Raw genomic sequence first — 14,729 nt, 5'->3', positions numbered from 1 at the left:
GCGCGCGCGCTTTATTTGTAGAAGTCCCACTCTGGTGAAAAACATGATTTCAGGACTCGGCTTTGGATCCCTAAATGCCAGCTACCAGGTAAGGCTCCTTCCCCCTACCACCCCACTTCTCTCAATCTCTTTTTCTGTCTCCACCTTTCACTCTCTCTTTCACACACACTCACACACACACACACACACCTAGTAGCCAGTCATAATCAAGGACACTAATATCAATTCCCTCTTATAATTAGCCAATTCCCTAACGACGTTCACACCACCTCCCCTCTTCTTCCTCCCACATTAACACACAGTCTCACCTCCCACCTCGCTTTTTCACACACGCGCCACCTTCATCACCGCGTGCGCGCCACAAGTATGCAAACACACACCGGTCCCACCTCTTCTCCTTGTTTTAGTGCAGATGTACAAATCAAAAATGCACACACACACAGACACACACACATATGCGCATGTGCAGTTTTGGAGACCGAGATGATTTATAGCAGCAAGTAGTTGTCAATTAAGGTTACTGCATAAAATTATCGCCTGCCCTAGAAAACTCACCTCTGAGCCACTGAGAATTCCTTTTGTCTTTTTCCCCCCCCTTCTTCTGGTGAGAGGGGAAGGTGGGGTAAGTATACCAAGCAGGGCCCCAACCTGTGTCTTCAAACATCTGGATTTAGAATAGCGGCCGAGGCAGCTCTCTTTAGTTCTATTCTCTCTCCTGCAGATGTGGAAGCTGCGCGGTGTGTGTTTAGATTGAGGTTGTAGCTCAGTCTCTCTTAACAACACTGCTGAGACTTTTGTGTCAACACTTACACGCACTTATGACAGGGACTTAAATGTAAAAGCACAGACCTTGATATGGAAAGCACTGTATGTAAGTGCCCCCTAGTGGTTTGTCGTGCTCACTGGCATTCTGTATAGAAGAGCTTTAAGAGGTACAGAAAGGAAAATCTTCCTTATCATCCAATTACATATTTTAGGCAGACCTCCATGTCAGCTCGGTTTATAAAAACACTCTAATATCATTAAAGATTAAATATATCAGTAGAGATGTTTCTATTTGTCACATTTCTTTTATAACTCCACATATTTTTTCTCCAAACATGATAACTTGTATATTTAAAGTGACCACACGGCTCGCTTGTTTCCAGGCGGCTCTGGCAGAAAGCAGTCTGTCCCTGCTGAACAGCCCACCCCTGGTGACCCCTCAGTCTGCGCACAGCCTCAACATGCTGCATGTGGGCCACGATGATGTCAGCTCCACTGTGGAGCAGGTCAACAGCAATGGCAGTTGCAGCCCCACGCTCAGCCCTCAACAGTACAGGTATGTGGTGCATAAAGGCGCACGTGTAAACTCCCACATGCAGAACATACAGGTGCTGCCAGGTAAAACAGGATGCCCATAATATTATGTCCATATGCTAAGCGTATCGACACAGATATATTTTTGGTTTAGTGTAGGAGAGCTTTATGTAGATGCCTAAATTTTAAAATTATAAAAAAAATTTTTTTAAAGTGGCAATATTAAAGAGAACCTTGTCCCCTGGGTTTAAGTAAAAAGTAGACTTTAAGTAAATGAACAGGTGTCACTGAAGAGTTTAAGTTCTATTGTAACCTAAGCAAATTTCCCGAGGCCTCAATCACAGAAGTAACTAATCTACTGGTTACATTTTACAGGATACATCAGCCAGCAGCAACAAAATATACCATTTCCCGGTGCTAATGTGTGCAAGTTGTTGTATCAGGAATATTGCAGCTCATTAAATAAAATTGTATAAATGCAACCAGAAGCTATCGTAAACCATGGCAAGACTTCTGGAAACAGGAAATCCTTGTGGCATATTTAAAGATTATTTTTTCTTCTTTTCAGCATTTCAAAAACTTAAAAAGTCTGAAAGACAGCATCTGATGATTTGTTCTTCCGCTCTCTCTTCCAGCCACCCAGTGCATGTGAAGGAAGAGCCCACTGAAGTGGTGGAGGAGGACAGCCGGTCAGTATCGCTCCTGGCTGGTGTCACACACAGCCTGCCATTGCCAAGCGATGAGCGTGACCTGGAGGAGGATCTTCCCACAGAGGAGCTGGAGTAGGACAGATCTCAGACAAGCCGGAGGGACGGGACTTTTTGAGACCAATCCCCGAGCCCTTCTCGCCTGTGTGAAGAGGAAAAAAATTACCAACAGTACACTTATGAGAAAACAGATAAGAGAGAAAAATAAGAGAATGTTCTTTTGTTTTTAAGAAAATTCAAGCAACTAAGGACGACATTGAGTAACTTCAAAAAAACAAAAAAAAACAACAACAGGGTTAGATGACCTTCGTTACTTTCAGACACAAAAATAAGACTGTGGAGCACTGCTTTACCTCCATGTGTTGCTTTCTCAACACTTGGCTCAAAGGTATGACACCACTTAATGCATACACACTCACACAAACACGCACACACACTCATTCACTTGTCACACCATGTCTTGTCATTCTCCCTGGAAAAATTGCCCTCTATGTAGAGAACCTCTAGAGGAGTGGACATAGACACAAACACGCGCGCGCACACACACTCTCTCCTCCTCGGCCTACCACCCTGCATACACACTCCTCTCTGTTGTCTCGGGCTGCCTGGCTAGCTATTTTATCTCTACGTCAGTTGAGAGGACACCTAGATGTGTGTGTTAGAAAGAACACACACGTACACACACACACACACACACGCAGAGGATCATGTGTATATAGATGGGAGCGGTCATCAGGGGCTGTGCAGTATACCTCTCCTTCTTCGCCCTAGTCCAGTCACTTGCTTTTTCCATTTCCTTTGATCCGATTAGACTAAAACTGTTGGGCTTCTCGATGAGGAGGAAGGAAGAATACTTACAAAGATTACCTCCAACAGTACTCTAACACTTCTGCAGAGCAGGCACCCGCATCCACATCTGCGTGTGACCGGCCCTGGTCCCTGCCCAAACTTCTGCCAGCAGCAAGACACTTAGTGAGGGACTTCTTTAAAACTCTTTGATTCTATGTGGGGGGGAAAAGAACACACATCCCTGCCCCTCCTGCATCCTCTCCCATTCCACATCCCCACCCCCAGAAGACTGCAGGAATAGGACCGTTTGGTGCTGTTCTTCTTCTCTCGTCCATCTGCAGATGGAGTGATGAGCACGGAACACGTTTGAGAAAGAGAAGAAAAAAGAGGGGAATCTGTAAGAAACGATGGAGAAAGTGTCTACCGGAATATTGTGACTAAAAAAAAATGAAACTGTTCATGATTATGGAATATAACAAGAAAAAAAATTTTTTGTTGGTTTTTTTTCTTTTCTTTTTTTTTTCAATTTGTTGTTGTTATCATTGTTTATTTTTGAGGATCAATATTTCCAAGGTGGCGTTCTGTTTTGACGTACCTTTTCTATGGATGCTGTTTATGTTTTTTGTATTGTAAGTTGTTTAGTTTACTCTGGTTGTTCACACCATTCCAAATGAGTATTGGCAAAAAACAAAAAACACAAAAAAAAGCTCAGTATTGTCCCAATTTACCTGATCCTTTAATCCCGCCCCTTTCCCTTTCTGTCCCCAGCGTAGCAGGCAAGAAATTGGGAGATAGCACTTAAAGTTGCCGTTGTCCAGACAGATTATTTAACAGCTGAATCTTTTTTTTTTCTTCTTCTAATTATCTCTCACTCGCTTGTTTTTGGTTGTGTATTTAGTTGGGAAATATCCATGATGCTTTAAAACTATATATAGATATATTATTATTGCAGTCAGAGAATACCTCATCCCACAGAGGTTCTGCCTGGAACTGTGTCCAAATCGTTAAAGAAATAAGGGGGGATTCTTTCTGTGGGACACCAAATGTGGCAACTCTGCTCAGCTTCGATTCAAAGCTCTGTGGTTGTAATAGTTACTGTGTAGAAGCTAGCTGCAATTCACTGTGTGAGTTTATGTTAAAGGAATAGCACGTGAGATTTCTTTGTTTCCATTAGCAGAAAAGCATTACTGTTCTCTACAGTGCCATACCAAATTTAACATTTATTTTGAATCTATTATCTGCCTATTCCCGTTTTTATTTTTGTTACAGGTAACCAAAGAAATATGTAGAAAACCAAAAACCCTGTAGTTCATTTTTCCCTTTGTTTTTTTTTTTTTATTCTTTTATTTAATTTTTTTAAGAACTGTCCAAAAGTCAACAAACCAGGAGTTTGAATTCTTATTGTTGTATTCATATAACTATTGTGTTGAAAAATTATACCTGACTTACAGTGCTGACCATTCCAAAAACCAAAGTGTGTAAAGCAAACTACAATTTGGAGACAGTTAGGAATGACCCACATTACTTATGAGGCCAAAAACTAGTATTAACAAACCTCGCACAGTTCCTCAGAAACACAGAAGAAAGAGAAAAGCACTTAGAGATGAAGCCCCGTCTCTCTCTCTCTCTCTCATACTCAGGCTCAGCTGTGTTCCAAACACAATCCTGGGAGTGGCCCGACTACAGTGTGAGCAGGCCTAAAAATAAAAAATAATATAAACACTCACGAGGCATTTGAACACAACAATTACCTTTCTGTCTGAGATTTAAAACAAAAGGTGAAATGGAAAAAAAATCTTTGAAACAGCTGCTGTTATATAGGTACTTTATATTGATACTGTTGAAGTTTTAAATCCATAAGAGAAAGCTCTTTACACATAAATGTTCAGCATTCACAGGAAGAAGTTGTGTACTGTAATCTGCTTTAAAAAAAAGTGATATCTTTGGGCAGGGAGGAGTTATTCCAAATATCTATTGATTATACAATAAAGAGGGAACAATGGAAAACAGCAAAAATATACCAATGTAAGAGGAAAACAACCAAGGGACGTTAAGTAATTTTAAAGATTGGTTCCTATTTTAATGTTTTGTTTTTATTATTATTATTATTATTATGTCAAACTATCTCTTGCACTTCAGATGGGTTTTGTTATTTAACGAAAAAAAAAATCACATTTCCGACGAGTTTGCGTTCACACAGGACTGTTTCCTGTCACATTAGAGACTGATTTATTACAAAGTACAAAGTGGCAGACAGAAATCTTGAAGTGAGATTAAAAACCAAAAATAACACTACCTCCTTTTCAAAACAGTTCAACACATAGCCAACGGGAGACTGAAATCTCTTAAATATTGTTTTCTCCATTCATCCTCAATGATGATTTAAAAAAAAAAAAAGCCAAAATTGTTTTAACGCTTACTTTAAAAGTGGCAACAAAAAAAAGTATTTGGTGATCTGGACTCCCTAATACATCTGCTTGAGCCCAAAAAAACAAAATAAAACATAGAGGCGTTTCACTTTCCATAGATTTAAAAATGACTACCTCTCCTTAAACCACATCTGAAGCACTCTCTACGTCTCCAAATGTGCTGTAAAGTGCTCATTATCTATGAACACTTTTCTATCAGCTGTTTCAAACTGACCATACTCCTGTACCCGATTAGCATCGAGCTATGTGAACAGCCTCTCAACTGTGTGCTTTGACTGTACGTGTGCATATTCATGATCAGGCGCAGCTCTCGGCCAATGAGAATCTGGTCATTAATGGCTGCGTGTTGTTGCAGGGAGCTGGCTGTCAGATGTAGTGATGGGCTGAATATATTAGTGCCACACACACAAATAGACACACACATGCACACACAGAGGGGTATAATAGAAGTGTAGAAACAGGGCTAGGGGTTAGTGCAAACGGAGGCTCTGACCATCCAGATATCCAAAGACCCACAACACTGCAGCACCCCCTTTCACCAAAACACTCACAGAGACACTGAGAGGACTAACACATCACTACTAGTAATATCCAAACTAAGAGGAACTGCTGCATACAGTACATAGATGATCTCTGACTTGTGCTTTAAGGTACACCTGTAAACAAAGCTGTTTTATAAAGATGTAGATTGTTCACAGGTCACCATGTAACACTTCTGTTCTTTCTCCACCTTGGCATAACATGATGTATTCTTGTATATTGATGCTTGGCTTATCTCTCCAGGGCATTCTTTCCCATTTTGTCCTTTGATTTTTCTCTGTTGGGATTTCTTTCTCTTTTCTTTTTCTTTTCCTGAACCTGTTTAGCTATTGTAAAGCTTTCAGCTCTGATTCCTATACTGTACTGCTAATGCAGAAGTATATGTATTTATCATATTAAGTGCTGCAGGTATCTTGGTTTAATAGTTTGGGGTTTTTTCCAATGTTTTTTTGGTTTGTTTGTTTTCGGTTCTTCATAAAACGTCTGGGACGCTGATTTTTTTTTAAAAATGTATTATCTCTTTAAAAAAAAGAAAAAAATGAAAAGAACTAAAGTTAGATCAGTGGTTTAGGTAACACCTGTTTGTATATTTATCTTAGCTAGGTCTATTTTGATACTTTTTTGTCTCTGTACTGCATTTATGCATTTTTAAGGAAAGAAAAAAAAACAACATATGGAAAACAAACTAAAAAGTTTCTTCATTATGTATTGATACCTCAGAAGGACTTTTTTTCCGCAAAGACAGGACCAAAACCTCTGAAAAGAAAAAGAGAAAGAGGAAAAAAAATTTACGAATATGTAGCCCCTCTCTTGCTTTAAAAACTGCGGAGCTCTAGAAAGGTATTGCTGTTGGTCCTTTCAGGTGCCAATATGTGTCCCTACTCCCCTTGACCCCCTCCCTCTGACCCCTGACCCCTGTCATTCCTGTGTTGAACTCCGACCCGCAGAGCTGTCAATCATCTGCAGGTGCTGTGGGGGTGTCACTGAGTCAAACACCTGGCAGGTGGTGACCAGCCAGAAACCTCATCTCCCAGTCCCACAAAGGCAGATCAAAGACTGACACTGTTGCATTTTTGATACTCGTCCTCTTGCGCAGTCTCAATACCAAAATGTGGAATGACTCTCAGAGATGCAGCTCATCCTCTGACTACCAAAGGCATTGCAAGCAAAACATTGCTTAGTCCAAACTCTTGAACTCTAACCAAACTGTAACCAAACCAATGCCACAACTTTAACCAAACAAAGACCAAGCTACTTCCAAAACTCTCCATCGACTTCACTGATCACCTTTACTGATAGCTGTTATCTCGCATACATCCACGTAATGGTGTTGTAGGAGCAGCCCACATCCGGTTGACTGGTGACTAGCTCAAAGGACATGGGGAGATCAAATCGTAATGTGTGATTGGACAGTTCTGAGGTGTCATACGAAGGGGAAGGGACTTTCAAAGTGGAGCATTTGCCTGACGGTATTATCAAGTAGACAGCCAGAATCTGATGGAACTACCACTTCAGCTCTCCTCTGGTTAAACCTTAGGAATGTGTGTACATTTTCAGCAGTGACTCTTTGTATTGTTTCTTAGTTCTGTTTACCTGTTTACCTCTCTTTATCCTTTGTTTTTGTTTTATTTGTTTTATTTTTTTTAATGTTTCTTGTTATTTGAAAGTGTGACCCGAGGAAGAGGTGGGAACAGGGACTGGATGGTGGCTTTAGACAGACAGTGGAGCCCAGACCTCTGACCCTCCACCCCGGGTAGCCATGTAATGCCAGTCACTGCCCTTTCCTTCATGCTGTATAAAAACACACACATATATCTGTGTATTTGTAACCTGAATCTTCTTGTGTCTGTCCATGCAGACAATAAAAAACTGTACAGTAGGTCTAGTTGCATGTAATCTGTACTAATTATTGACAATGGCATTATAAAATGCAATAAAATACTTATTACAATGTCCTATTCTGCATCCTTGTTTCTTCTCTAGTGCTGTTGAGTTATCTTAAAATATCGATGGGCTGGACAGTATGGATGATGCATAAGAGTTAGATCGGAAATGTTATGGGTTAGTTGGGCACCTCTTCGGTCTCTCAGGGTTTAACTGAACCAAATTATCACTGCTGAAAGGCTGATAACAGATGTTTTATAAAAAAAAACATCCAACTATTTAAACAAGCTAAATCTAACTGATAGATTTATACATAAAAAGATAAAAGTCTACAGATTTGATCAGAAACTGGCCAAACTTTTTTACTAATATTGAACTATGTAATGGAGTTTCTTCTACTGTTTACCCTGCACACGCAAACACACACATGAAAGCTCTTATACTGTATATTTGCATGAAAACATTTTTTCAAAACTGATCTTATCCGTCTGAAATACAATCAAGATCCTCTCAATTGAAATGAGCGCCGTGTTGCCACTTCCATATTAATCCTTTGCGATTGGCAGGTTTTATTTTAGTGTCTTTATGAAGAAAATTAATGTCTTTGTGTAGCAAAAATGCAACCCTAGACTAATGTCACATAATCGTTAAACAATCTTAATCCTGTCCCGAGTTGGAAGCTGAACCAACTCGGCCTTTAGACAGTTCAAAATGTGATACAGAGAGTGGCCACCAGGAGGAGTAAACAAACCAGACAACACAAGCTGCAACTCATAAACACAAACCCAGCAACAAACATTACTGAGGTCCATTAACACGTTCTGACCAACAGAGTGGGCCAGAGAGTGTGGAACAAACACTGAGTGAACGATCTGCACTGTGTGTGGCAGTGGGAACGTCATGAATACAGGTGACTGAAGTCTCATTAGGGTTTATAGCATTGATGATGTATAAAAAATGCTTCTTCTTTTTTTAACCTTTCTGTACTTTTAGCTTGCCCACCTTCTCAGTTTTTACTTCCCGCTCTCTACCCGTGTCTGTCTCCCTCACAGGTTTGCAGCATGCCCTACAGCTTCTCTTTAAACCTCAGCTCTGCATCATGGATATGTTGCCACAGGGAGAAAAAATGGAAACTGGATGGATGTTTTTTTGGAAAGTTGAAACTTTGTTTAATCTTGTGCTTTTATTGAACTTCTGTGTTAGTCAGCTGGGAGAAAACTCACTCTTGACGCTTAAATCCCTGTGACATTTGGTTTTGGTAGAGACCCTATTCTAAGCCTATTATAGGCTGAAGGCACACATGCACAGGCATAAAAACACACTCACTGGCATGCACACATTATGAATACTAAACAGAAACTTAGTACCATATACTTGTACAAGGTGAGCCAGGGTGCAGAGCAACACAAAGGGGTTATTCTTGGCGTGGGATGGTAGTATTTGGCACACACCTGAATCTGAACCTTGGCACATGTTTCTTAGTGCTCATCTGGACAGAGTAAGCATTAGGAGGCCTGAATGTGAGCGTGCTTCATACATTTGTTCGACAGTCCGGAGGTGGATTGTACTCTCATGCATCTGCCTATCTGTCCATGTGCATGAGCTTGCGATGCTAAATCAATATGCATGTTTGTGTGACTGGGTGCACGGGTGGGTGTGAAAGGACATTAGTCCCAACAGCATGGAGAGCACTGAGGTCCAGGCAGACCCTGTGAGTCACAAAATACATTTACCCAGAGCAATGCTGACATCTCTGTCTCTCCCCTGTTCACTCACTCTGTCTGTCCCTCTCCCTTCTTCCCCTCAATGTCTGTGGCTGAAGCTGTGGGCTAGGCTCCAAACAGTGCACTGACTCACTGCAAACAACACATCAGTGTATATCTGCTGCTGCATGCATCCACATGGATCTGTTTATTCAAGGCTAATGAGCTTAGACTCTTTCTCCTCTCTGTGTCTACCATAAAAGACAACCCAAGAGGTTTTTTTCTTCGCTAAAGCCAAAAGAAAAAAGCACTGTAATATACTTTTCCTTACTGGTGTGCCACTGTGCATTTGCCCCTATTATATTTAAAACAATGTAACAAAGAAAAGCATAGAATTAGCACCTACCCGGTATTATTGCATGCAGTGTGACTCAGTTAATTAATCAAAATTTGTTTTGTCGGATTTTGCTTGTAATTCCACTTCAGCCGACCCTGCAGCAGCACGTTTAAGTGAATATGACATTTTTAAAAACTGGTTTGGCTTTTTGTATGATCCTGTTAATAATAAACATGTGGAAATACACTGAAATACCGTTGCTTCTCTTTGTGAAAGCCTGTTGACCCAGAGGCATGAGCTCTGGTTTACGTGTGGATTGTGCAAGTTCTCCATATGCCTGAGCTGTTGCTGTTTGCTCCCATGGTCCAGCCAAATAGATGTTAGGTTAATAAGCTATTCTAAATTGGTTGTAGGTGTGGATGTTGGAGTGAATGGTAGTCTGTCTTGCTGTGTTTTCCTTGTGTATGACAGGCAATCTGCATGATGTCAGCAGGGATAGGTGGGATCAGAAATGTTATGGGTCAGTTAGGCACCTCTTCAGGCTCTCACTGATCCAAATGGCATGTTACATGGCAGGAAATGATGGGCGCCGGAAAAATGCAAACAAGATGAGGACATAACAACAGATGTATTTTACAAAACAAGCAATACAGGATAAGAGAGCAAGAAGACTTTGGTATATAATGAATCATTAAGTAAATGGTGCATAGCATATAAATTTAGTATGCAAGCAGCTCAAAAATGCACTCCTAGGACACGCTGGAGTGTTATCCTGCTTTTTAAATAACTATCCTTGAGTTGTTAGTGTCTCGCAAGCTGTTTTTTCTTTAAATCACCACAGGAACCCTCCCCTGAGAACCCATAAGTCAGATGAGAAAATGGATGAAGCTCCATGACTCCATGTGTGGCAGTGTGTGTGTGAGAGAGAGAGAGGGCTCCGGCCACAGAACAAAAGCATCTTTGTGAGTGATTGGAACCACATTTTTCACCCTCCCGTCTCTCTCTCTCTCTCATATTCACTCTCTCTTCCAGTCACCATATCATTCTGAAACTGTTAAAACTGTTAAAAAAAATACTCAGATATGGACACTCATACTCCGAGTGTGCCCAGTTCCAGTTTCGCTTCTCCTTGAGCACCCCCTCCGTGTACACACACACACACACCTCACTTTCTATGTCTCCGTCTGGGCTAACTTCCTCTCTCAATCTCGACATTTCCTCCATGTGTCCTCCCACCACATGAGATCATCTAGTACGCTCAGAATCCCTTTGAGAAGTGGAGCAGCTCTCTCACCTTTGTCCCCCACCCTACGCACTAGTTAGCTAAACACAGCAACCTGTTCTTTCCCTGCTGGTTATCAGAGGACTGTAAAGCCTCTAAAACAGGCGTGGGGAACTCCAGGCCTCAAGGGCCAGTGTCCTGCAGGTTTTAGATGTGTCCTTGATCCAACGCAGCTGATTTAAATGGCTAAATTACCTCCTCAACGTGTCTTGAGGTTCTTCAATGAACTAATCATTTGATTCAGGTGTGTTGACCCAGGGTGAAATCTAAAACCTGCAGGACACCGGCCCTTGTGTTCCCCACCCCTGCTCTAAAGCATCAGATACCTAACCCAAATGAAGTTCAGGTCAGTGTACTATGAAATCCATTCAGAATAGTTAAGAATGATTTGATTGCCTTTGGACCATTTGCCCGTGGTTGAGTCTGAATTAGAATTTATAGCCTCCCTGTATGCACTGCATATTTAATACCAGCTTTTAACGTATAGTTGTGACTCAGCTGATTTAAGAAAATGAGTACTGTAAGCAGACTTTTTCAGCAGGAGAAGAAACTGAAGAAACATTTCTCCTGCTGAAAACGCTACATCCAACAGATTCAGCTTTTTGGGATCAGTGAAAATGGTGATATTGTTGACTTGTTGGCTACAGCGCAGATCATATACTGTACTGTTGCATATGCTTACAGTGAACGGTAATGGACAAATTATTCCATACTTTTAGACTGTCATTACAAGAAACGGTTACATGCGAGTGTCTCACTCTCATCTCTGTGAATTACTGAGATTCTGCTTGTTGCTTGGTAACTGAGAAATAGTCCAACAAGACCATCTTTAAACCAATAAATATTTCTTTATATTTCTTTTTACAATTCAGTTTTTGACCCGATTAAACAAATGAACAAAAATGTGTTAATAATTATGCTTTAAAAGTTGTTACAAATACTGACTAGTTGTTCCCCTTATTTCTGGTCTATGTATCAAGTGTGTGATTTAAGTCCTGGCGGGACAAAAGACACTAAATTAACTTGAAGTGGTCACAGAGATATAAACAGCGCATCTACCACATGAACTGGTTAATCAGATTTTTTTCAAAACTGCCTAAAAGTTTAATGACTTTGCCCCAAAATACTCCTACCAGCATATATGCTATTGCAAAATTCTCACACATTTAAATTTCTACTTAATGCTTTGAGTGCCTTGTCCATTGAATTGGCTTGATTTTCTGTATTTCCCAGAATGTCAAACTATTCATTTGACATAAATTATAAAGCTGTTACCCTTTTGCTATTCCTCTGCACAGAATAAATGGTTTAGGAGAAAGTGTCTGCATGTGCATCAACAAAAAAACCTCTCTCCCATTATTGTATGCTGACTTGATGGCACTGCTGGAGGTGTGGAATATGGAAGGGCAGTGGGAAATTCATTTGGCTGGTCCATTAGAGCCTGAACAATCCAGTGTACCTGTTCACCTCTACACAATGCTGTCATTAGAACCAGAACAAAAGCAATCAGAAGACTGACAAGGTGTGCGGCGCCTACCACACACTCTGTGACAAATATGTTTAAATAATGAAGAAAAACCTGTTAAATAAGGCTAATTAAATTAACACTCAACACCTGTGAAGCAGCATATAAATAATTGTCTAAATAAAAAAGGAAGCAACGGATATTAAAGCAGTTAGGCTGTACTGTGAATAAAAACAGAAGCAAGATGATTGAGAGAATAACTTCTGTGGCTGATGACAAAAATGTCCCCGGTGCCATTGTTCAGTGCAGGAATTAGAGCAGAAGGGGAAACTGGATCTTTTAAAAACACACAAGACATTAATGGATCTGCGGGCTAATGGCAACCATTCATCCACGCATCCATTTCTTAACTGCTTATCCACTTCAGGGTCACAGGGTGGGCGGGAGCCTAACCCAGGTGTCAACCACTTTCCAGGGTTTTTTTTGTATGTGGTTAATTTATCTGGCACGCGTGTGTGTGTGTGTGTGTGTGTGTGTGTGTGTGTGTGTGTGTGTGTGTGTGTGTGTGTGTGTGTGTGTGTGTTAACCTAACTCTAATTGTACTGTATGATTTTTAGCTGAAAGTTTGATATCACATAAAAACGCAAGAATCTCCTCATTAGCACATTGTGATGCTGCAAATTACCTAAGATGAACTCTGAATTTTAATATGATAAAATTTGGGAGAGCACTTATCCCACTCTGTTAAAAACTGGCCTGCGGTAGATGACGAAGTTATGCATGTAAAGCTACAGGGAGGGCAACCACTCAAAATGTGTTGATAGGAATTAGCTCACAGAGACTTTGAAATGCTGATATCAGTACTTTTTTAAAAGTCATCCATTAGCAACATTTATAAATGAACAGCCTCTCTAATATTTTATTTTTCAATTATGTGTAAAAAGTATTTTGACTATTAACTGGTCTGAACTTAAATTACAACAAGGGTGGAGGATTTATGTAGCATAAGGTACAATAAAGGAAAATCAACCTAAGAATAAAAAGCACGTGCAGTCCCACTTACAGAGTGACATCTGGTCATCCCAATGTTAATTCAACAAGACTCGTTTCTTGTTAGAGTATTGTAATTTTTTCCCCCGGTTCTTTTGATGCCAAAACGTACTTAGTAACTTTTTACCAACCTTCATTTCAAAACTGAAAATGGGATTTTTAAAAGCTATCAAACCCAGTCACCACATTGGTTAGTTAGCACTATAAATCATCATTATCTCTACAAATTAGGCGTCGCTTACACTAAGAACAATAAATATAACAGAGGTATCATACATTTATGGTTTAATCTCAAACTGTTTCAGCATCACCATCACTGAAGTCATCTGAGTGTGTTTATATGACTATGAAGTGTAACATTTTGATATGTTGATTCATGCTGACATGCATTTGTTTCATAAAAAAATGTCTCTCTTATTCATTATTTCTACTTAATACTAATGATGATAAACTACTTTCAAAAGAGCCGGTATTTAGAGCCAGTTTTAATAATGGCACTTGTTGTTATCAGTGTAGCAGATTTGAAAAACAAGTGGCTGATGTCAGTGGTATGTACAGTAAGTACAAGGCAGGAATGTGCACCGCAAGATCTCGTTATAACTCTTTAGTCCACACTTCACACTGTGAACATGAATCACTGAGTGTCTAACTTGGCCTTAAAAGACTCTGAGAGCGCCGGAATGAATGATGAAAATCCCCAAAGTGACTAGCAGCAGGACATAAACTAGAAACTGTAAAAACTGTTTGTTTCTTGCAAGGAAAAACAAAGGTTTAGTCAGATTGTGTCAAAGCGCTATACATGGACTTGGCATCTTACCAAACACTAGTAATTAAAAAACGCAATAAGTTACTATCACTGCTAAATTATATTTTTGTTTTTAAAACAGCAGCTAATGAATATTTTCCTGCATATACGGGGCTTTTATTGACTTTCATTAAGAATACAAAACGACAGAGTCTCCAGAGCAAACTAGAGAATGTCATACAGTGGCCTGTTTTATGTTTGATACATTAAAATGTTATAGAGACAATAAAGTAACTGTAAACATACTGTATTGTGTAAGTGTTTTTGAGCATAAATGTTAACTGCATTGCTGCAATTTGGCAAAAACGATTATCTTTACAGACTATTATTAGTGCCAAAACATATTTCTGGGCTCATAATTCCTGATGAAAGCTTGCCTTAGTTAGTCCTGCGTCTGGTTCGGGTTTTGGGGGTAATTATATGACAGTACAGCTCAGCC

At 40.1% G+C, this 14,729-nt stretch overlaps 1 protein-coding gene across 2 annotated transcripts in view; it reads left to right on the top strand.

The window, feature by feature from the left end:
- Window positions 1-3,275, top strand: part of foxp4 (forkhead box P4) — an 87,969-nt gene extending 84,694 nt beyond the window's left edge. For both annotated transcript variants that reach the window (XM_013912546.1, XM_005739451.1), the window contains exons 16-18: window positions 22-88; window positions 1,149-1,321; window positions 1,935-3,275. In XM_013912546.1, the coding sequence (XP_013768000.1) occupies window positions 22-88; window positions 1,149-1,321; window positions 1,935-2,085 (391 nt within the window). In that variant the 3' untranslated portion in view covers window positions 2,086-3,275. The remainder of the gene's footprint in view (window positions 1-21; window positions 89-1,148; window positions 1,322-1,934) is intronic.
- Window positions 3,276-14,729: the final 11,454 nt, after the last annotated feature.

This window comes from Pundamilia nyererei, unplaced genomic scaffold (genome assembly GCF_000239375.1).
Source record: "Pundamilia nyererei isolate P.nyererei 1_Seehausen unplaced genomic scaffold, PunNye1.0 scaffold00092, whole genome shotgun sequence".
Classification (NCBI taxonomy): domain Eukaryota; kingdom Metazoa; phylum Chordata; class Actinopteri; order Cichliformes; family Cichlidae; genus Pundamilia; species Pundamilia nyererei.
This window is presented reverse-complemented; position numbering and strand designations above follow the sequence as displayed.